At 46.4% G+C, this 24,990-nt stretch overlaps 1 protein-coding gene across 1 annotated transcript in view; it reads left to right on the top strand.

Annotated features, from left to right (window-relative positions):
* LOC147605837 (uncharacterized) overlaps nt 1-24,500 on the top strand; it is a 32,437-nt gene extending 7,937 nt beyond the window's left edge. Inside the window, exons 2-4 of the mRNA XM_086792339.1 lie at nt 22,732-22,813; nt 23,427-23,581; nt 23,768-24,500. Coding sequence (XP_086648465.1) covers nt 22,732-22,813; nt 23,427-23,581; nt 23,768-24,157 — 627 coding nt within the window. The 3' untranslated portion in view covers nt 24,158-24,500. The remainder of the gene's footprint in view (nt 1-22,731; nt 22,814-23,426; nt 23,582-23,767) is intronic.
* Nucleotides 24,501-24,990: the final 490 nt, after the last annotated feature.

Genomic DNA, 24,990 nt, shown 5'->3' with positions numbered 1-24,990 from the left:
GATAGGCTGAAATTTTTGCAAGAGCACAATGATTGTTTTGCTGATGAGTTACCAAATGAGTTACCACCTGTACGACCGGAAGATCATCGCATTGATCTTGTGCCAGGTAGCTCACCACCTAATAGGCTTTTAGCTGTCCCCAAGCTTTACATACAACCCTATCTTTGCTATCATGTGAAGTGTTGCCCTGCACATCCGGAACCATATGTACATTAGGCTTCGGTACATTAGCATTTTCAGCTTTGTTCTTCCTATTTGGGCATGCTTTTGCCATGTGCTCAGTGCTGCCACAAGTAAAGCATTTGCCTTCACGCATATATTGCTCCTTCTTCTCAGCACTAAGACCAAAGTTTGCCGGCTTATAAGGGCGCTTTTTAGCAAACTTATTTTCAGCTTTTGGACCTAATTTGTCTTGGTTTTGGTCCCTTTTAGGTGGCTGTCCATCATTTTGCAGGTTTTGGACAGCCCTCTCTTTGTCTTGAAATGAGGGTTTAGCCTTATTGGATCGACTCAATTTGAGTTCCAATTGCTCGGTGGCAGTGGCGGCTGCGATTAATTGGTGTAAGGTATGACCAGGATACATTTGTAATCCCGCTTTGTACACGGGTTGCAATCCCGATTGAAACCTTCTCTTCCTTTTCGCCTCGGTGACATGCATAAATGGAGACACCTCCAAAAGCACTTTCCAAAACTTTTGTACATATGCATTTACCGATTCCCCCTCATTTTGCTTTACCCAATCCCACTTCATTGTTATCTCATTCAATGCATTGGGAGGCAAGAATTGAGCATAAAACCTCTCCTTGAACTCTTCCCATGATCTAACGGGATTCGGTGAGAGCTTCTCCGTGAGCCACCAATGGGCAGCAGTGCCTTTCATGAACATGCTTACATGCCGGATCATGGATTTCTGAGTGAAATCCTCATCACTGAAAGCAATATCAAACTGGGCAATAAAAGCAAGTGCCTTTGATGCATCGTATTCTCCATGATATGTGTCAAGCTTCACAGATTTGTCTCCGGCTTTGAAGTCACGAGACTTTGATGCATGTGTGTGCATCTCAACATGTTTTTCCCCATGTTTGTCCATTGGGACAGTCCCTGTAATTGACATCATTTTTGGACCAAAAGGTGATGCATAAGGCATAGATACATGTGCCCTGTAAGCATGAGGCATGGCTGGCCCCTCAACATGCATTGATACATTTTCAGCCATAGCTTCTCCCTCACGAGCACACTCGAAGGCATGAGTGGCATGTGAGATACACGGAATACCTGCACCAACAGAAAATTGCAGCCCATGTTGCATGTGTTGTGCATGTACATTTTCAGCCGGCAATGGCATTTGACATACATTTTGACCACTGCCATAAACATTGTATCCTTCACGGGCTACATGAGATATTCCTGCATGGCGTGAAGTCACTGATTGTTCCTCTCCCATAGCATGGAGATTCATCCTCTTAGACATAACTTCTTGTTCGGGCACTTGTGGGGATTCCAAGACATGTGGGATGGTTGCCTTTTTTGCATAGGCATCCTCGGTACGAGCCAAGTATGCACGTGCTGCAACCCTTGGTTGCATGTGCAACTCTTGAGCAATCATTGCCATTGCATGATCCATATACGATTCAGCTTTCTTGGTCTTCAAACGGTCATGTACCAATGGATCCTCGCGGCGATAGAGATTCAATTCTTCTTGTTGTGCTTGGAGAAGAGCCTGCATACGAGTAAGTTCAGCCCTCAAGACTATCGACTTTTCTTCTTGCATCTTCTCTTTGCCACGAGACGGCTGTCCCACATATTCATGTTCCCTATTGTGCACCACATGAGTTTGCTTAGCCTGTAAAGCATTGGAGGCATGCATTTCATTGTCCCTGCCTCTTGTATTAGCATCTCCAACATTCATTGTATGGCTGTCCATAATGTTCTAAGTGTAGAGATAGCTAGTGTTCACGGTGATCGTCTCTCACGATAGAAGTGAAAGAGAACCGTATGCTCTGATACCAATGTAACTTGGTTGAACACAATGCTAATCAATACACTTAAATACACTAAGATTTGAAGGACACTTGCTTAACTACAAGAAGTAAAATTGCTGAATTTGACAAGAGACACTCAATGAGCCGGAACGGCCGACCCCTCCCTTGAGTAAATTGTATTACTATTGGAGAAATTCAATACATAGCTTCACGGGCATCCATTGCCAAATCCTCCATGCCAATGCATATGAAATTCAGCATTTAGAAAACAATGGTGTGTTGATGTAGATCACCAAGGAGCTGCCTTGATGCCCGGCCCGACTTCAGTGCCCATATTCTCTACTATTGGCTCTATGTTCTACCAAGCAAAGTAGCAACATCTTCAAGAGCACATAGGACAAGAGAAATACTACACATGGCGGCTAAACAAGGAGTCCTGCCCTTCTACTGAGTAAGTAATGACAACACATTGTCCAATTAGCTTACCAGTCTTCATAGAAGTTGTTGCAAGCGGAAGCCTTCGCGTTGGAAGCTTTAGAAGTGTTGATATCTTCGATTTGCCGCAATCCTTCGCGACAAAAGTCTTCAAGAGGATGAAGGGAACCCTGGGAAAGCTCCCCCTATGGTTCAATTTGAGAAAGGAAGGCTGAAATTAGGGTTTTCAACAAAAAGACCAGAAATTACAGCAAAAATGAGAGCTGTTTTGCTGAATTTCAGTCATTGGGAGTGAGTAGGAGAGTGATTAGCACTTGGAAACACTCTTGGAAGCTTGGAAAACACCCTAGCAAGTTGGGTATGGCTATGGAGAGCTTGGAAATGGAGAGAAATGGTGGAAAAACAGAGTTTTCAGCCTCCAAAAATCCTCATGAAGAGAAAACACGAATTTCTCTTAATAAGTAAGTGAATTGGGGTCCAATCAGGTGAAGGGACATGGGGAGATGCCCATTTATGAGTAAAAGGGGAGGATCAGGTCCTGGACATTGAGTCTTGTCCGCCTCGGGACTTCAGTGAGTGTGAACTTGGAAGAGGTCATAATTTATAAGTGACTTTTGGGCGTCCAAACTTTAATGAAATGGGAACGCACTCACTTATAAATATTGGCCAAGTCCTAAGGGCTATTTGAGCCTAGATTGGGTAATACTTACCACCTGTTCACATGCAACACAACCATGTTAGCAGACAGTTTCACACGCACGGTTCACGGGCGGGCGTCCCCTTACCCGGAACTACACATTGGTCAAGCAAGCATGAAAACAGCACGCAATTTCAATTGCAAGCAAGCACATAAAGATGCTATGCAATGCAGCATTGGCATGAGCAATTTCCATTCATGAAACCATATAAGACCAGGCGTTTCCAGGCAAGTATATGCGATACTAGACCCAGTGGAAAGCCAATCCTCCAGGCGTTTCCGGGCATGTACACAAAGGCACAAGTCCCAGCGGAAAGCCAAGTCCTCCAGGCGTTTCTGGGCATGTACACAAAGGCACAAGTCCCAGCGGAAAGCCAAGTCCTCCAGATATTCCGGGCATGATAACATCAAGTCCCAGCGGAATATCATATCCAACTATACAGCATGACACGTGTCAATCACCTGCATAGGCATATTCCATAAGCCATGGACACCAATCCAATATGTACATAGTGTGAAAGCAAGAGTGAACCATTTGGGTGGCCAAATGGTGACACACACACACACACTTGAAGCTGTCGCATTCTTGCTTTCCCCCCATCTGCAAGTTGACTATTGTACTTGTAGTACTTGCTGGAAACACTATTGCACCTGCAGTACTTGCTGGAAACCCTACTGTACCTACAGTATCTGCTGGAAACCCTACTGTACCTGCAGTATCTGCTGGAAACCCTACTGTACTTGCAGTATTTCCTGGAAACCCTACTGTACCTGCTGTACAGCCTACTGTACCGGCTGCTTTTGCTGAAAACCCTTCTCTACCTGCTGTGCTTATAGTAATACCTGCTGCACTAGATGTACTTGCTATGAACCGGCTCCGCGTGTACCTGTTTGAGTACTTGCTATTGGAATTTGGAAACCGTGTACTAGTACTTGTTTGTGTACTTGTACTTGTTCGTGTGCATGTACCTTTGTAGCATGCAATAGGTTGACCGTTGAAACGCACAACAAAGCGTTCTTGAAACTTGTGAGTTTATGCACGCCACTTTACTTTGAGAGAGAAGAGTAGAGAGAGAGAAGATGAGAGTTGACGCCAGATTGGGTCCCAAATACCCGCTGCAAGCAGGAGTATTTTCTTGTATTTCTTTGGAGAACTTTGTACAATGATAATGAGTGAAGACTGAGGACTGCCCAACGCAAGGATGAGGAAGACCAAACTCAAGCTGAACCATATGTTGAACCAATAGCATTGTAGCAGAGTCTATGACGCCACTTATGCAAATCTAGAACTGATGAGAATATGCACATATGCTGGCTGAAGATGAGAGGATATTCGATATTGCCTTGGACTAAAGCACGGAGTGCTTGAGGCTGTTTTGTATGCTCCAAGAACCCGGGGGATCTGAAGCACAGATGTTCTCTTAAATTGCTTGGCTGAATTCTGAATGAATGAAGTGATTTATACAATGGACCAAGGGCTGCTTTCATATGAATTTTTCTGGTGGTCGGTCCATTCATGCTGTTGTCGGCCAGTTGCATATATGCACGACAAGCTGAAAATGAGGCATTAAATGCCATCACTTAGCATTAAATGCTACGATGCCAATTTTATGCTAGCCGACTGTCACAAGTGCTTGGAAAAAGGTGTGTGTTCAGCTCTCCATGCTGGCCGACAGGGATATGGGCTGTCGTATGATGCCTAGCATCAAATGCTAAGGCATGTGACCAGCCTTGGCTGCCCCCTTGCCCCAGTGCCCCATGGGCTGCCTAATGGATGGCCCATGCATCCATGCTATGAAATGCTTTAACATGTTTTGTTTAATGCATCTATTGGACTGACTTTACCATGCCTAGCCTCAGATGACTTATATGCTTTGTTCTCCATGTGGGTTAAGGGATTGACGTGACATCTAAGGCTGGGAGATTGACCTATGTAGCTCGTACCTAACATGTCTCGGACTGGGGCTCACAATGGGGCCACAATATACTACAAATAATTCTAAAAAGGTATTAATACTGTATGATGTTACATATAATGCTGAGCGAGTGTATCGCATAGCACCATAGTGTAGGGTGCATGTGACATCTGATGGCAGGTTCATGGCTTCCAAGTAGTTTGACAATATCTGCAGGTACTTCTGGAAGAATTCTTCATCTAGCCATATGGTTTCTTGTGTGCCTCGGTCCTTGAACTTTGTATGGAACTGTCTTTGTTTGTGACTGGAACCATGCTTCCATCCGTGGAGGAGAATTTGCTTGGGCTCGATGAATTCGACTTCGTCAATCATCTCTGGTTGTTGTTCGTCGAAGACTACTTGCAATGTTGGTCCAACATAGGGCTTCAACCAAGAAACACGGAAGACATTATGCATAGTCCAATTGTGTCATGTGCACAGAGTGTATCTACCGTGTGCAACACGCACACAAGACTAGCTTCGAGGCTTGGGGTAGCTTGGAGCTAGGCAGGCAGATTGGCGAGCTAGGCTAGGGATGGATTGACGGGCGGGACCCATGTGTGGACGCCCGGTGATCGGCCAAGAGCCTATAAAAGGGTGGCCACTGGCAGAGTCTCGTGAGTCCATGCGAGAGCTCTGCGGTCAGGAGCTTGGATCTAGTGCAGACGTGCACCTGCTTCATGTAGCCGAGGCCGGCAGTAGTCTTGAGGCCCGCAAGGTTAGTTCCATGGCGGTATGGGACGTCATGGGGTAGAGACTAGTCGGTGCGTCTTGCTAGTTAGCTGAGCTCGTGGCTCGGTGGGGACAGCCAGGTCTTGTGGGTTTTGCCCACGGCTATCATGGTTGGGTGGTGAGTCAGGCCTGCACCCCCTTCACGGTTTATGGCTTGTTTTGTAGGTTTCGGGTCTTGTTTTGGGATTGCTCTACGAGGAGACCTTGGGGATTTGACTGTGGTATCAGAGCATGCCTCGAGGGTGCGCAAGTTGGTAGGTACAGAAGAAAGAGGTCAAAGAAAGAGGTACGAGTTCTTGAGAATTGTTGGTTTTTTCATATATATGGCTGTTTTTTTTGTCATGGAAGGTTGTTGTTTTTTTTTTGGTTTTTTTGTATGCATCTGGTCACGGAAAGGGTTGACTTGGACAACATGAAGAGAGTGGGAAAGGTGAGAAGAAAGCCAAGTTTTTTCGGCTGTGCATGAGAGAGAAAATAGAGAGAAAACTGAGTTTTTTTTTTCTTTTGTTGCTACCGTTCACAAGTGACGGGCAGCTCGGGTGCGGCGAGTTTTTTTTCTTTTGTTGCTGCTGGTTCAGGTGGCAGGTGACTTGGGCGTGGCGTTTATTTTAAGCCCCCCCCCCCCCCCCCCCCCCCCCCCCCCCCCCCCCCCCCCCCCGGCGCGCGCGCGCGCGTTTTTTAAGCCCTTGCCTTCCCGTTTTTTTAAAAAGGAACTTTACGTTTAAAAAAAAAAAGTAGCAAAAAAAAAAAACGCGACCAACGTAACGTGGCTCATCAAACACGCTTCTAGCGTGGATGTTGCAAACCGCCACCAGCGTATAAAACAAAGAAGAAAAAACAAAAGTGCATGAGGGTACTCGATTTTCTTATCCCGCCTGGGCTTAAAACTGTTCCGCTTGGCAACGTCGGGTTGCACAAGGAACACAAAAAAAAACCCAACGTATGTTTCCGAACAGCATCTCTCAAGCAGCCTTCTTGTTTTCTCTCGTATATTGTTTTCTTGGCAGCTGAGACCCTTGCAAACTCCTAGAGCCTTTTGTGCTCGGGTTCCCTCTTGGCTTTCGGGAGCTTTTGTTCTTGAACACTTAGTTGCTCCTCGCCTCTCCTCTTCCAAGATGTCGGGCCAAGAATCAGAGATGGACCCTATAATCAAACTCGAAGACTTGCTGGCTACTGAGGCCGCCGACGGCGATCTTTTCGAAGAATTTGTGACTAAATCTAATTTTCGGGAGTTTAAAATTACTTTCGAGGCTTCTTTCACGGAGCATCGAGCTCAAGTCACCGCGTAGATGCAGACTTTGCAGAATTCCATCTCTTTATTGACCACTACTCTATTTACTCTCTCGGGCATGGATACCTTGGCATCTGCTTTAGGCCCAAGGAGATTGTGGACATGTGGCTACGTAAGTGGCAGGTCCACTTCCAGTTTCATTCATATGGTGATGACAAAAAGATTCAGTTGGTAGCAGGTTTTCTCTTGAGCAAGGCTTTGCTCTAGTGAAAAGAACTCAGACCTAAAACAACAACCTGGGCGCAGTTTGAGGAAGTCTTCAAGAAGGAGTTCCTCAAGAATGAGGATGACTACGACATAGTTGCTCAGTTTGCCAGTTTGACCATGACCTCGTAGAACCAATTTAGAGACTTGCATATGAAAGCTACGAAGATGATTCTACTACTCTATTGGGTTTCTTTGTAGCAGGATTACCCGACTCGTACTGTTCACAGGTCAAGAATAACAAGTGCAAAACTTTGGACGAGGCCATTCACTCTGTGCGTATTTATGATGATCCGATGGTCTCTTCCAAAACCAAGACTGTAACCAAGCAAGGGAACAAGCACAAAAGAAAGTTCTCCGCATTGATGACTAGCACGACAGAAGGAAAGTCTTCGGACCAACCTTCGAAGAATTCTAACTCGACTCCAGTGAAAAACCGTCTCCTGAAGGCTTTGAAGCTCAAGGAGGGATGTTGCTTCATCTGCGAAGAAAAAGGACACATGCGTAACAAGTGTCCGAAGAAGAAGGGTGCTAAGGCAAATGCAGGACCCAAGATGAAGGCAGCCAACTAGTTGTCTTTGACAGGTACTTCAATCAATGTGCTTTCTTGCCCTAGTTCATGTTCTGATTGTTTGTTCAACTCTAAGGTTTTCGGCTTGCACGATCTTCTCCGAGATTATGGAGAAGTGAATGGCCATAGAATCGACATTCTACTGGACCGCGAAAGCTCACACAACTTTGTCAATTACAAACTTGTGCAGAAATTGGATGTGGACACGATGCCTAGTGATCATACCTACGAGAGAGGTATGCCTACCTGCGGGTAGGCAAGTGTGGGATCGAAAGGTGGAGAAGCTACCAGTCCAGATTCAGGACTATATAGATATTCTGGAGTGCTATGTTATGCAACTAGAGCATGTAGACTTGGTACCTTCACAGGCATCAACACATTGCCCAAAGCATCAAATGCCAGTGCCTGCATGCAAATCAACCCAATTGGCACAAAAGCCCTTTGATTTGCACTCCAATTTCCTGCAATTTAGCCCCGAATGTGAGATTGCTCACATCATACAGCATGTATGAATGCCATGGTGCATAAAAGAGCATAAACTAAGTCAAATCTGACTGCCAACTAGGTGTCACATACAAATCTGCTCAAAATCATAGACTGGGCTGCCATAAATGCCAAAGCTGGCTCCACAAAAGTGTGCATGGCAAGAACCACATATAGCGTACATATATGGCGAAGTCGCTACGTCGCAATAGGACAAGCGCTCAAACCGGCGCCCTGCAATGCAAGCAGTACCTGTGGGGATCCTCTTTCTCAATAGAGCTCAACCGCACTCAACAGTGCCATGCGCATAAGACCATATGCACTCGTCCCACATCTGCGAACTGCTGCAAAAGCATCATGTGCCAAACAACAAACCAAACTGTATCCAGCTAACCTGTCTATGTACTGGCTCGTCACCTGAGAGCAAACGTAGCTGCAAACCGAGCTACCAGTGAACCAGAAAACAAAGCTCCGTCAGCTCAAATTACATGCGCATTAAACCTTGGGCCAAGAGCGGATACCAAGTTGGACGATGCGAGCCTCGTCGATGGAGCTCTCTACGACGATTCCCAGCTTTTCCTCCTTATCGACATCAGGCTGAGGGGGCGTGCTAGCCATGGCTGCTGCTGCTGATGATGGTGCTGCTAGTATTCTTCCATTCAACGCTCGCTGCAACAACAGAGAAAGGCACGCAATGACGAGGCAAGCTGAAGCAGTTGTGGCTCTGATACCAGTTGAAGGGAGCTAAAGAATCTCAGCTGAAACGGTTAGGGTTTCATGTGGGAGACACACACAGAGAAGAAGGGAGAGAGAGAGAGAGAGACGTGTGGGGATAAGTCAACTCACCAAAGTATGAGTGTGTGACTCCCCTATCACACATGTATATTTGCTCTAGTGCACATAGTGCACTTAGTACATTAAAAGTACTAAGTGTACTATGTACTATAAAACTTATGGGCTTGTACACACTATAAGGGTGGGCATAATGCCTTTACCCCAACACTCTTGAGGATCATGTTAGACACCTCACGATTGTCTTGACTATCTTAAGACAGAATTGATTATATGCTAAATTTAGTCAATGTGAGTTTTTTATGATAGAAATCATTTACTTGGGACACAAGATCACACGAGATGGGTTGAGCATTGACTATGACCAAGTGCAGAAGGTTTTGGCTTGGCCGATACCGCAGACGGTGAGACTTCTTCGTTCTTTTCTCGATTTTGTTATTTTTCTTCAGAAATCTGTGTGGGAGTATTCTCAGCTCACACTACCGATGACCGACTTGTTGAAAGGTCGTGGACGTAAGTCGAATCAGCTTATCTCTTGGAATAACGTTTTGGATACGGCCTTCAGACTACTGAAAGATAAAGTCAAGGAAGCACCTACCTTAGCACTTCCTGATCATAGTCAGTCTTATGTTCTTGAGATTGACGCAAGTGACTATGCGATTGGGGTTGCTCTATTTCAAGATGGCAAACCTGTTGCTTTCGAGAGTCGAATGCTGGACGACACTCAATATCGTTGGCTAACCCTTGAGAAGGAGCTTTACGCTGTTATTTACGCTCTCAAGGTTTGGAGGCTTTATTTATATGGCTCCAAGTTTGTGGTATTGACTGTTCATCAGTCAGTGAAATATGTGTGTGATGCGGATGATTTGAGAGGATGCAAAGCTAGATGGGCAGAGTTAATGCAAGATTTTGATTTTGAGATACGCTATCGTAAGGGGTCCATGAATAGTGTATGAAACCGATCCCGTCAAGTGGGAATAGACTCTGTTGGACACCCACATGCGTAATAGCACAACTTAAATATCACAATTTGAATGGACAACTTAATAACAACTGAAAACTGAAATGAAATGAAATGTTGATCAATGGACACCAGCACTGGGGCTGGAACGGGCCGACCCCCCCCTCAATATATAATATATTATTAGGAGTATTTAAAAGATACAATGCTCCATGGGTTCAATGAACCAGATGATGTCCATGTACAACTGAGATGAATACAGTTACCAAACAAGAGACTCGAAGTAGATGTTCGAAGGAGAGCAATCCACTTGAGTAGTCTAGTCTCTATGGTCCTGTGCCTTCACTGGAATCCGCAGAGAGCGCCCCACTGGTGTTCCAGGACCACGCACAAACAGGCGCTCCCGTACTAACGCCTGGCTCTCCCGATCTCGGCACCCATGGACCGTGGTTCTCCAGAAGCTTGGACTACCCGGCACCGAACGGGTGTTAGCAACAGAGAGTAACCCTTATCAGATTTACATCAAAGTCCTTTACTTAAATCTCAATCCACTTACCTGTAGCTCGCTAGTGGAAGACAAATACCCGAGGCATCTAAGTGCAGCTCTGCTAGAGATGGACACCAGGGTGCAGCAGCCTACTGGCAAGAGGGAAGAGTACGCAGCTGCCTGGAGATTTGAGCGCAGCCGCCTGCTGAATGAAGAGGAGGCCTGGGCGCAGCCACATGTGGAGGTCTGGGGACGCAGCCGCCTATGGAAGAGCGCGCAGCCGCCTGTAGAGGGAGGGCAGAAGAAGCATGAGGAGGAGGGCGCAGCCACCTGCAAGGGGAGGAGCGCAGCCGCCTGCAAGGGGAGGAGCGCAGCCGCCTGTGGAAGGGGAGCGCAGCCCCATGCAGCCGCCTGTGGAGTGGAGAGGACGATGATAGGATGGTCGCCTGCACAGTCGTATCCCCAAGCTGATGAGGTGGTCATGCATATGTAGGTGTTGGAGGGCACACATCCACAGCTGGCCGGCCCCCCTTCTAGCTTGCATGGAGGCGGCCAGTTCTAAGGTGGGGGGTGGGTAGGTGGCCATGCACCCACCCCCACACATAAGGGGTTCCCTTTACCCTTCATGACTCAAACGTGGGTGCCCAAAAATGGGTGCCCACCCTCCCAAGGACACCAAGTAAGATTTGGGGAGGGTGTCCACTCATTAATGAGTGTGAACCTGCAACCTTATAAAAACAAAAGGTTAAAAAGAATGCTATAAAATAAACAAGTGCAATACACTTACCACCTATTCACACGCAACAAAACTCGTCAGAAGACAGAGCAAACTTCACGACTCACTAGCAGGCGTCCCCGCTCCGTAAGTGGCACGTAAAACAGGCAAACACAAAAATACAAGTCATGCGAAAACAGTTCCAAACATGCAAAACATGAATGCATTTGCAAACAGTATCATGGACATATCTCCCGTTCATGGAACTAGTACTAAACATCTGTCGGGCACAATGATGGCACGACAGAAAAACATAAATCCCGGTCTTCCTATGGAGTGACAGTCCCATAGGTAAGACACAGATCCAGGCACGAGCCTCCCTATGGAGTGATAGTCCCATAGGCAAGACACGGCACAAATACTGGCTCTTCCATGGCGTGACAATCCCATGGATAGAACACAGTCCAAGTCATACACGGGTGGCACCAGTTTGGCTCCTGTCCATACGACACCATCGTGCTAACACACGGGTGGCACTAATCTGGCTCCCGTCCATGTTATGCAAAAATACTGGCCCCTTCACTTGAGACACCGGCCTGGCCTCAAGTGAACGAGACACAAATTTGGAGATGGACCAAATGGTCGGCCAATTGGTGACAGTGTACCAGATGTGCTTAGTTGGATCAGAGAAGTGAATACTTTGTCGTTCACCGAGATTTCCACTGACTTATTTCAATCACTGAGATGGCTTTGCAGGACTGAAAGTTATTTTGGTCCATATTGGTAGAGGATCCAGGACAGATGCTTATTGATTGACCAAGACTCGGTGACTGAGCAACCTATGATTTAGGCTGCAAGAGGCCAATGGATAATTTGGAATGGTTTACTGTTTCGTAATGACAAAATTTGTGTACTGAAGGTCCCGGACATTAGGTCCAAGATTCTTAAGAAGTGTCACGATGCCCCTTCTGCTGGACACCTCGGAGTACACATGACATCAGCTTTAGTGAGACAAGATTTGTCATGTGCAAGAATTGCCATGGACATTCTCTGGAGCTAGTCCAGAAGGGGCAGCCAAGAAAAAGATGACTAGAACCAGGATTTTGAGCACAAAGTGCAGATGTGGTAGTATGGGACTAGGAGAAGGACATGAAGAGGGTGCTGTCGGTTGAACTAGAGGAAGGCGGCTGCAGGCGCTTCAGTGTTTATGGATTTATGACCAGTCGGCTGGCCAACCAGCAGTCGGCCAGCACTCCAAGGGTCCAAAGGGGCTATAAATAGGCATGTGTGCTCAAGGATAGACTCATTCACTCCCCCTTTGGGTGTGGGTCTAGACTAGGATTAGAGTAGGGTATTTCACTACCTTTTCAAGGCAGCCTATGGCTGTAGAATTGGGTACCTTTTTGTACCATATGAATATACCGAATTTCCAAGCTCTCTCTCTCTCTCTCTCTCTCTCCACTGTCCCTTCTGTCTGCGTTTTTGCATCAGCATGTTCTAAGTGGTGTTTAGGCTTGAAAGAAGACTCTCAGAGCTTCCGCATGTTACACTATTAGCCAAAGATGAAAGGGTATGTAGAAGATTATGTCCTCAAGTGTCAAATTTGTCAAGCGAATAAAGCTGAACGCTTTAGATAAGTTGGGATGTTGCATCCTTTGCAAATCCCAGGTAATAAGTGGGAAAGTATTTCCATGGATTTTATTATTAGATTGCCAAGAACATGTCCAGGCATTCTATTTGGGTTGTGGTAGACCGCTTGACAAAGATGGCTAGATTTTTACCTACACGGAAGACTGTTACAGCTACGTAATTGTTTTTGCTGTGTTTTCTCCTTTAGAGGCTATCCGGCCAGTTTTGGTGGCTGCGTTTTCTTCTACAGAGGCAAACGGTGAGTTGTGGCTGTGTTTTCTGCACCAGCATCAGATTTGGTGAGTTCTCTTGCATGTGGAGTTGCCAGACAAGTGGCTGTACATTTTCTTCTTCCTCCACGAGTCCTTGCCCTTCCAGTAGGCGGTTCCTGGTGGATCTTGGACTGTTTTGGTGTTGTCCTGCCTCTCTCTCTCTACGGTTTGAGAGGGGGCTGATCGTTCCTGGTGCCTTGCTTCGTTGGAAAGCACTTGAGAGAAGTGTTTGAGAGCTGAGATTTGTTCTTTGCTGCTGTGGATATGGCTCCCTCCTGTACGAACAAAGATGACAAATTGAAAGGACCCAACTACGCTCATTGGAAGCTTCAGATGCGGGTCTGGTTCATCCACAAGGGTTTGTGGGACATTGTTCAGGGCACTTAAAGGAAGCCCGAGCGTCCTCAAAACTCCAGGAGGTGGACTCAGGATCAGGAGGATGAATTTGTTGTGGAATTACAAGACTAGGAGAATCGGGACTCGAAGGCGCATTCTGTGCTTGTGCGGACCATCATCGAGGAGGTCTCACCGACAGTGCAAACTCTCTCCAGTGCTCATCAGGTATGTTCAAAGTTGGAGAATCTCTTTGCACGAGATTCATCGGGCAGTTACCTTGCAGGGGCAGCTCTACGGCTTGTTATTTCCTGAAGGCAATTCCATGCAGTCTTTTCTCACGAAGGCCAAGGTTATCCATGACCAGTTACTGGCTATGGGTGCTACTTTGTCGTCTTCTCAGCTGGCTGCACTTATCCTCACCAAGCTTCCTCCGGACTACGATGTGTTTTCTCGATCTTTGTGGTGCCAGGTCACATCCACTCAGTTGGATTTTGATGATCTTAGCTCCCTACTTTTGGAGGAGTCCCTTCATATCTCACAGGTAAGTTGAAGGTGTCAGTCAACAGTTCTGACCAGGCACTTGTCAGTTCAAAAGAAAGGGCTTCTCTTGCGGGAAAAGAGAACATCTGTCCAAGGATTGTTTGTCCAAGAAGAAGGACAAACCAAGGGCAAGGCTTCATCTCAGAGAAAAGGCAAAGACACGACACAGGATAGTGATACAGATTCTAGTACCACTTCAAGGGCTCCCAAGGTGCTTCCGGCTCAAGAGACCCCAGATGGTGTGCTTCTCTAGTACACATGCAGTTTCCCCCCATGTGCTTCCAGCCAGAAGAGGCTTGTGGACGGGAGAGGGAGCTAATTACAGCTCCACCTTCTGGTGCATGGGGACCGTGATTCGGAGTTCCAAGCAGAAGACATTTGGTAGGACATGGTTATCTTTGGTACAACAGAGATTATGAATTGGATCTGTTCCAAGTTCATTGTTCAAGGCTTTTGGGACGTGATGTGTGCCGTCCACTGTTGGGGATTATGGGCGCGGTATGTCCAACAGCTCATCATCTATTCTTGGAGTTCACTGCACACTTGTGTAGGAATTTGTGGCCAAGCAAAGTTCCTTGCTGTTCGTGGTGGCATCTTATTTCGAGGAAATAGGTTGGTGGGTGCTCTCTCCGAGGTGATTCTAGTATTCGTGGTGCTGGAGGGTCCATGTTGCATCTTCATCGACTTATCTTCTTCCGACTCTTGCACACTATGAGCTACAGAGGGGGTGTTAGAATTGTGCATCTCAATGTTCTAGGGCTTCTACCATTTATCTGACATTTTATTATATTTCTCCTATTTATTTGTCCTGTGAGCAGTCGGCCACCTTCCGCCTGTGCTATCTCCTTCACTCTCAATATCATCAACAAAAATAGACAGCACAAGAGAAGGAGAGAGATAGGCGTGTAACTCTTCTCTATACACAAGATCCCGAGGAAAACGGAATACAATAGGTGGGGGGCCATGGGGCCATTTTATATGGCCCCATGAGTGCAGTCGGCCAGTAGATGGACAGCCGGCTGGACCTGAAATGCCCACGACGAGAAAAATACAGCAATCGATCAGCATATCAGGTCGGCCATCACACGTGTGCAGTCAGCCAGGAGCAGAGAGCAACTGGGACTGCCTGTGACCAGTCGGCCAGCATTTGGTACAGCCGACAGGTCCTACACTGCCTCCCACACCCAGGAAAAAAGAGAAAAATGGGGAAAAAAATACGGGGAGTGAGGAAAAATGATAAAACACCTATACTGGGCGGGCACACCCACAACAGAGGCCCTGGTGTCTGATAAAGAGAGGAGATGACTTCTAACACCCCCTCTTAGCTCCTGGCTGTGAAATCAACCCAAGGGAGCTGGAGTGCCGCATGTGCGTAGCCTGAGGTAGAGACGTCGTGAGAAGAGGTCCGCTGCATTGTCCTCCGTCGAACAATAAAGTAGCAAGATGTCACCAGCCAAGATCTTCTCACGTACAAAGTGATACTGTATCTCTATGTGCTTGGTCCGGGCATGGAAGACCGGGTTCCAAGCAATAGCTATACAACTCTGGTTATCGCACTGGATGACTGTGGGCTCCTTTTGTGGAAACCCAATCTCGCCTAGCAGCCTCCGCAACCACACAACCTCGCAAGCAGCACCACAAGCAGCCTTGTACTCTGCCTCTGTCGAAGATAGGGCAATAGTTGGCTGCCTCTTACTGCTCCAAGAAACTGCTTTCTGAGCCGAGGGTAAAACTGTAACCTGAAGTAGATCTCCTCGTGTCTGGATCTCCTCCCCAATTTGAGTCACTCCAACCTTGGAGTCTGACTCCATCCCCTCCTGTGTAAAAGAGTCCTAGATCCTTCGTACTCTGCAGATACCGCAAGATCCGCAATCCTGCCTCCCAATGAGACTTCAATGGCGTCTGCATAAAAGAGCTCAACAGCCCCACGAAGAAGCTCAAGTCCAATCTGGTGTTCAGCAACCAGATCAATGAACCAACCAACTCCCGATACTGCGAGGCATCAACCAGCTCACAGGATTAGAACCTCCTGTGTTGACTAAGGGTGATCAAGTGGAGCGATGGTCTGGGAATCATCATCAGACTCTTCTGGATCTCCAAGAAGTGGTGGCTCCTCGACAGTGGATACTGGAACATGCTCATCAAAGACCACATCCCGGCTGACAGCAATCTCATTCCTATCTGGATAATTATACCCAACAAATATAAGCTTGCGGGACTTGGAGTCAAGCTTTCCCCTCTGCTTCTTCGGAAAATGTACATACGCATCACTCCCAAAAACACGGAAGTGCGAGACATCAGGTTTCCTGCCAAAGTATGCCTCAAACGGAGTCATGTTAGGTACTGAAGTCGTCGGAGATCGGTTGAGGGTATGGACAGCCGTTGCCACAGCCTCTCCCCAAAGTGAACGAGGAAGATCACGATGCTCCAGCATGGTCCTTGCCATCTCCACCACAGTCCTGTTTTTGTGTTCTACAACTCCATTCTCTGAAGGCGATCCTGTATTGGCCAGCTCCCTCTTGATGCCATGATCTGCACAAAATCTGAGAAATACAGTCGAGGAGAATTCACCCCCTTTGCCATATGCCTTTGGCCAACGTCATGTGCTTTACGTGATTGATTACTTGTGGTGTGCAATTGAGGAAAATAAATGACCGAACCCTAGCGTTGACACGATCCCACATCTGTGCCTATGCTATCGGTCCTTCTTCATCGACAGTAACTCCCCTTCCTCTGCTTCCGGCCTTGGAACCCCGATAACGATGAAATCAGCAAGGTGATATGACTCCAGCATAGACTCCATCATCACCTTCCAGATGCCGTAATTGTTCCCGTCCAACTGACGGTCCACTGGGAACGTGGGGAGAGTCGGGATCTTCACATGCTTCTCAGCCATCTCTAACAAATGTGCCATCGCGGGGATGTGACTGAAAACGGTGGGTGGGTGGGAAAAAGAAACTCTAAACCTGCAAGTGGCTGTCCAGCACTTTAGCCCTCTTGCAACTTCTCTTCCCGAACAGTCCAAACAGTCCACCAATCAGCAACGTAACTATCCCCCTCTTGCTCAGAAAACTCCCAAGATCTATCAAGAGCCTAGGGCTCTGATACCATGTCAAAATACGCAGCGGAAATGATAACCAAATCTGAGACCACAAGAGCAAGTAGAGTGCAGAAAATAGACAGCACAAGAGAAGGAGAGAGATAGGCATGTAACTCTTCTCTATACACAAGATCCCGAGGAAAACTGAATACAATAGGTGGGGGGCCATGGGGCCATTTTATATGGCCACATGAGTGCAGTTGGCCAGTAGATGGACAGCCGACTGGACCTGAAATGCCCACGACCAGAAAAATACAGCAGTTGGCCAGCATATCAGGTCGGCCATCACACGTGTGTAGTCGGCCAGGAGCAGAGAGCAACTGGGACTCGGCCAGCATCTGGTACAGCCGACAGGTCCTACACTGCCTCCCACACCCAGGAAAATAGGGAAAAAATACGGGGAGTGAGGAAAAATGATAAAACACCTATACTGGGCGGGCACACCCACAACAGAGGCCCTGGTGTCTGATAAAGACAGGAGATGACTTCTAACACAAACAAGTGATCCATGTGAAAGGATCACACCTCACAGGCAAAACACCCTCCTTTCTCTGCAAACACCGCAAAGAACACAGGCTCGGACAAGATAATCTCTGCTCAGGATCTCTGAAAAGATCACTACTCTCCTCCAAAATATGTAAACTCCTGTCACAGAAGAAAGTCTCCACACAGAAACAAAACAGCTCCTAAAACTGATCCTCAAGTGAATGGGACTGTAGAACGGGCTGAATCTGGAAAAGCAGAAGAGATATGGTACCACCAAGCCTCAGGTCAGCAAACAGCATCAGAAAACTTGTAGGAGAAGAAAACGCAGCACACTTGTGGCTGTTGTCCTGCACAGAACAGGCCGCCTGCACTACAGGGGAAGATGAATCTGAAAACTGCTGCAAAACTGCTGTAGAAAACCACCTGTAGAAAACGCAGCACTCTAGGTGCTGTGCCCTGAAAACAGAGCAGAAAACAGGTGAATCTCAGGGATCAAAACCTGTAAAGGATGACCAATAGCTGCAATGGAGAAGACGCCTGGAGACCAGCAGCAACTTAGAGAAAAAAAAGGCAGATCTGTCCATCTGCAGAAAAACACAGCCAGGAGTGAGAGGATGGAGCATCCAACACTGTAGATCACCGGTGCTCTAATACCATGATAGAATGTACAGCGGAAGAAGGGAAAGTGGAAACACAGGAGAGAGAGTGAGAGAGCGAGATGGAGAGGAAACACAGGCATAGACTTGCTCTCAATATCATCAACCAAGAATACATGTCCCGAGCAAGAGGGGAAGAAGACCTCGTATGTGATGGACTGCAGCAAACAATGCTACGCAATAAAAAAGAGTGAGGGTATGGCCGGCTATATATATGACCAGATGTAGGCAGCCGACCAGCTCACGACTAGGGAAAAAGTGCCCAAGACTCCATAAAGTGGGGATACTAGCTAACATGGTCAGCCCTAGAGACTAAAATAGGACACCACACAGGTAGCCAGCAACAAGGAGATGATGTCTAACACAAAAATCTTGTAAAGTAATTATGTGCTTTTGTAGCCCCTCAGGAGAATCTACATGAGTACAATATCATCAGCATATAAAAGGATGGAAACTAGAATACCTCCTAGAAAAGCTCCTCCGCCTTCGGTTCTATCAATGAAGTCTGAGATCTCATGTATGTAAAGTCCAAAGAGGGTCAGAGATAGTGGGCATCCTTGTTTCACTCCGATGGTGCTAGAGACCTCCTCAGATAGTCCTCTTGGGCATCTCACCCTGCCAATAGCGCTGAGAGAGAGAGAGAGAGAGAGAGAGAGAGAGAGAGAGAGAGAGAGTTCTATTAACATCTACAAAAGGCCAAAGGCTTTATTAGACCAAAAGTGTTACAATGTGTCCATGAAATGAGCGTTATCATGGAGAAAACATGATAAAGAAAACCCAAGTAGAACTGAGAGAAAAAAACAACAGCCTTGCAAAGTGCGAGTGCTACAATGATACAATGTGGGGATTAAAGTGGGTCCTCGACATCTATGATTGTATAGAGGCTCTCTACATCCAAGGGGCTTGTGTCTCTTGAGGATCTCTCAGATCTGAAGCTACTGGGTGCACCATCTCCTTGGACCAGCAGGTCTTGGGCGTCTAGCACACTAGAGAGAGAGAGAGAGAGAGAGAGAGAGAGAAAAGAAAGAAAGAAAGAGAATTAAATGTCTCCTATAAAGACCCAATGGGTCTATGAGACCAAAGTGATACAATGCTATCCATGGTATATCTCATCATGGAAAAACAAGTACAAATAACATAGCTCTCTGAAAGTAGAGGCTGATACAATAATCATCATGGGGAAGTATATGGGGTATAAGCACTAACTAGTGTACAAGAGATTCTCATCATGGATTACATGAGAATATGAAGCATGAGAATTAAATGTCTCCTAAAGACCCAATGGGTCTATGAGACCAAAGTGATACAATGCTATCCATGGTATGTCTCATCATGGAAACAAGTACAAATAACATAGCTCTCTGTGAAAGTAGAGGCTGATACAATAATCACCATGGGGAAGTATATGGGGGGGTATAAGCACTAGTACAAGAGACTCTCATCATGGATTACATGAGAATATGAAGCATGTGGGGCACATCATCCTCCAGTAGAGGGTACACCTCTCTCAAGTATGTTGAGCATGGGTGTACAGAGTAAGGTCCCCTTCTGTCACGGTACATGGGAGGATGGTGTTATGGCATGTGTACAGAGTAAGGTCCCCTTCTGTCACGGTATAAGCACTAGTACAAGAGACTCTCATCATGGATTACATGAGAATATGAAGCATGTGGGGCACATCATCCTCCAGTAGAGGGTACACCTCTCTCGAGTATGTTGAGCATGGGTGTACAGAGTAAGGTCCCCTTTTGTCACGGTACATGGGAGGATGGTGTTATGGCGGTGGAGCATGTCTTTGATTTGGAGCTGATGGGAGGATTGTGGTTGGTGTCCCATGGACTGGGGATGCCGAGTACGTTGAAGCACGCAAGCGTGTTCTGAAGTCACGCCTTGGGAATGGGGCAGAGCTGAGGTATCCTGTCACCTGTGGTGGACCTGTGGGGTCCACTTGCTGATACCCTCTCCTTGGGCCGGTGGGAAGAAACTGGTGATGTTCAGCTGGTGAGGAAGGAGGGCTGGTGGATGTGGCCGACTCTCTTAGGATTGTATCTCTGTGTCTCCGAAGCTCCAGTAGGAAGAGTCCTAGCCAGCGCTGGTCCGGGAAGTCCATGATCCTGGATAATGGGCCAAAACCCTCACGGAGGAGACAGCAATACCTCCCGTGAATACACTGGGCAGTGACAAGTATAGTGCTCCTATGTCTCAACCCCTCTCTGACATAATCTGCAGATCCTCTCCGGAGGTCTCCGCATGAGCTCTCCATCTTTGAATATGTGCTCTGCTTGCCTTGTCTCCACTCGTAGGTGGTGGTAGGATACCCAATGTAACACGCAGAAGCTCTGGGAGTCTTCTTTCAGCCCTAAACACCACTTAGAACATGCTGATGCAAAAACGCAGACAGGAGGGAGAGGAGAGAGAGAGAGATAGCTGGAAATTCAGTATATTCATATGGTACAAAAAGGTACCCTACATCTACAGCCATAGGCTGCCTTTCATAAAAGGTGGAATACACCAAAACAGTCCTACTCTAAGGACCCACTCCCTAGTGGAGTGAATGAAAAAAACAATGAGCACTATGCCTATTTATAGGCCCTTGGACAAAAGGAGAACTGGCCGATAGCCGACTGGACAAGTTCTCATATAGCTTGATGCGCTTGCAGCCGCCTTTCCTCTGGTACAGCCAACACCCCTTTGTTTCAGCCGACAGACCCTTCATGCAGCCGACAGCATCCTTCCAAGTCCTCCTAGTCCAATACTGCCACATCTGCACTTTGTGCTCCAAATCCTGGTTCTAGTCATCTTTTTCTGGCTGCCCCTTCTGGACTAGTTCTGGACATGTCCATGGGCAAACTTGCACATGACATCCCCCTCTGCCAAACTTGATGACGGGATTCCAACCTGTTCTTGGATGACTGTCATCATCCCATTCTGTTTCCTGAACCCCTCTGTCATCCATCCATCTCTGGCAACCCTTTTCACTGAAAACCCAGCCCGGTCTCCAAAACCACTCTGACTCTGAATAATATCTATGCATTTGTTCCATCCAGTCCCCAATCTGTTCTTGCCCCGACTCTGAACATTGTCTTGGTCTTCATTCCTGAGAAATGAGTCTGGCACTCTCACTCCACCCCTTGGAGGATAATCCTCCCTTGGGACCGTTGCCCGAGAACCTATCTGGCTCACAGGACTGCCATCCCCTCTGGCTTTGTGGAACACCACCAACAAACCTCCTGGGAGCTCTTCCCGATCTTGTGTTTCTTGCCTTGGGCTTCGTATCCATGCAATTTCCTGTACCTTGGACCTGTACACCATCATATGGGACTGAAACAACATTTAGCCTGATGCTCTGATACCAATGTAACACGCGGAAGCTCTGGGAGTCTTCTTTCAGCCCTAAACACCACTTAGAACATGCTGATGCAAAAACGCAGACAGAAGGGAGAGTAGAGAGAGAGAGAGAGATAGCTGGAAATTCAGTATATTCATATGGGTGGAATACACCAAAACAGTCCTACTCTAAGGACCCACTCCCTAGTGGAGTGAATGAACATAACAATGAGCACTATGCCTATTTATAGGCCCTTGGACAAAAGGAGAACTGGCCGACAGCCGACTGGACGAGTTCTCATATAGCTTGATGTGCCTGCAGCCGCCTTTCCTCTGGTACAACGGACACCCCTTTGTTTCAGCCGACAGACCCTTCATGCAGCCGACAGCATCCTTCCAAGTCCTTCTCCTAGTCCAATACTGCCACATCTGCACTCTGTGCTCCAAATCCTGGTTCTAGTCATCTTTTTCTGGCTGCCCCTTCTGGACTAGCTTCTGAACATGTCCATGGGCAAACTTGCACATGACAATACCCGTAGCTGGCCAATTGTGATCCGCATGGAATGTGACATGTGAATACCTAGGTAGCATGGTTGCTGGATGAACCCACCTCTATGAGCCTTAGGAAATGATCTCTGTAGAAGTGCATCTTTGGTGGGAGCTCCAAAAAGGTGTGCATGTCACGTTACGTTGATGTGGCATGCTGACTGGACACAGGCTCTTGACAAGATGTAACCAACGTCATCAGCTACATTTGGACTTGAGCATCATCTTCAACAACAAGCACGACTATGTTCTGGATATTTCTGTTTATGGCAATACCATCAGCAGTAGGGATTTACTCTGAATAGGCACCTTGTTCAATATCATTTCAAACTCATTGGTCTTCAATAGTTCCAAAGCTTGTTTTAGGTGTTCTACACGCTCATTTTGACTTTTAAAGCATTTAGATATTGCCATTCAACCTCTCTATTTGTAATCTATGTGAGGCGTGGAAATGTAAACCTTTTGATTGTAATCTTGCTGAGTAGTATCCACAAATGAGCAGCATCTCAAGTATTTCATTGATATATTTTGCAGGATGGAACTGCTACTGAAGAACCTTTTCCATCTCTCACAGAGGAAACAGTGCCAACAAGTGATGACAAGGCTGTGGAAGAAGGTTGATGCTAGTTTAGTTCTGTGTTTTAACTTTTGTGAAGATACTAAGGTAAAAGGTTTTGTTTGATTGCAAACACTTGATGTTACCTTGGCGGTTTTGGCATGTAAGATACTTCTGTAAAAGTATCCTAACTTGGCATGAGACAATTGACAGTGCTTTGAATCATACCAACTTGGTCATTGTTGATGGTTTCTATTAGGGAGGTTATATTCCGATGAATTGGCACGCAATGTTTTGAGTTTGGCTGGCAGCAATGGATTAAGGGCCATTCTAGCCTAATACAGAGAAAAATTGTGTGTACATACTACATACATATCTCAATGCACGCAGGTACACATGCCATGCATGCATGCATGTATGTGTACATACTACATACATACCTCAATGCAAGCAGGCACACATGCATACGTATTTACATACATACGCATGCATGCACGTGCACACATGCCACTTGTACACATCCACAGTACCAACACGTGCACGCAGTTATATACAAGAGAAGCACAAATATGTCATCGAATCTCTTTTCTTATGTGAACCATAGAGTACTGCAGTCATAAATTCTTGAAGTTGGTTTTGAAATGCTTTTGATCTAGTTTTTTAATGGCATCAGGTCCAAAAGTAGGGGTGAAGTTTGTTCTGCAGAAGGAATGCCATTTTGGGCAGAGATTCAATGTTGTGGGCAATGATCCTTTATTTGGCAACTGGGATGTTGAAGCAGCAATACCCATGGCATGGGCTGATGGCAACATCTGGACTGTCGAAGTGGTAATAAACTCTCATGTTTTTATTACTTCTTTTTTTCACGGCACTTGTTTCTTCATATTCTTTCTGCATTTTTTGAGTTTCTTCTCTCTTCAGTATACTTAACAGCTTATGTGACATGATTATATGCCATGATGCATCTTTCTCTCTTTGGTATGTTGAACAACTTCTATGGCTTTGTTATGCTAGGATGTGCCCGTGGAAAAGCAGGTTGAGTTCAAATTTGTGATGACCGGGCAAGATGGAGACATTGAATGGCAGCCTGGATCTAACCGAATGTTCAAAACAGTTGATGACATCTCACCTTTGGTTGTTGCTGAGCCATGGGAGTCTGTGGATGAAGCTGCCGTTGTGGAGGTGCCCAAGGAGTTAAGTGTTCCAGCAGAAGATACGACCCCTATTTCAGTTGTGGGAGAGGCTGCAAAGGAGGAAGTAGTGGAGGCACTTGAGTCTAAAATTGATGAAACAAATGGGCAACCAAACTCAGCAGACTCCGAATCTGAAACCACACCCGAGGTTCCTTTAGCTGAGTTAGATTTAGTGGCAACTGCTGTGGAGTCTGCACGAGGCGTCGTGTGAGATGGCAATAGGTGAAGGGAATTCGACTACCCATAGAAGTGTGGAGATGTAGACCTCTTGTATGTAGAACCTTGTAGAGGTACAGATCACTTTGCAGTGACTCCGTATCAGGTGTTTGTTTGAAGTTTCGAAACTAAGTATATTTTGAGGTGGATGTATATTGAAACTAAGTTTGCACCTACTCTTCAATGCTATGACTTGAATTGGGGTGCTATGGCACATAGTCTATATATATGTGTATTGCATTTGGTAGTTGAAGCTTTGTATGAACAGGCCTTGGTGAAGAGAAGGTAAAAATATTTTTGTGGAGTCTCCGAAATAATTTGAACTTTGCGTTGGTACATTTTTTGCATCACATGCATGCAAATTTCTTTTAAAATATTTCTTTATGGTGGAAACAAGTTGAACCTGTGGACTCTTACACAAATTTGGGAGTGGTCATTTTCATGCCCAAGATCCATTGTCTTATTCAGGAGGGTTTTGGGTATCTCGAGTTTCATCAGGTATATTAATAAACAATTTGTGGGCCTCCTTTCTACTAGGCTAAATAGTATTAAAGGAAGAGGGTTGGGCAACCTTCTGGCCAACTAGACCTAGACTATCTCACAATACTTTAGAAGTGCACATCCTAGGGATGTTTTTCGCTGCTGCTTGATGTCTGATGATGGAATTTCTGAGGATGTTGCTATTAGAGAGATGACTTTGCACATTCAGGGCCCCACACTAGGCAACCTGAGACATGTAGATAACACCAACTAGTCAGGATCATACGGAATGAACCAATACTCTCGTGTTCGAAACAGTTACTGTAGATGTGGCGGACCAGATGCTAC

Source organism: Cibotium barometz, chromosome 58 (genome assembly GCF_041138505.1).
Source record: "Cibotium barometz isolate CiBa-2024 chromosome 58, ASM4113850v1, whole genome shotgun sequence".
Classification (NCBI taxonomy): Eukaryota; Viridiplantae; Streptophyta; class Polypodiopsida; order Cyatheales; family Cibotiaceae; genus Cibotium; species Cibotium barometz.
The sequence above is the reverse complement of the archived record's forward strand: the minus strand, read 5'-3'. Positions and strand labels throughout refer to the sequence as shown.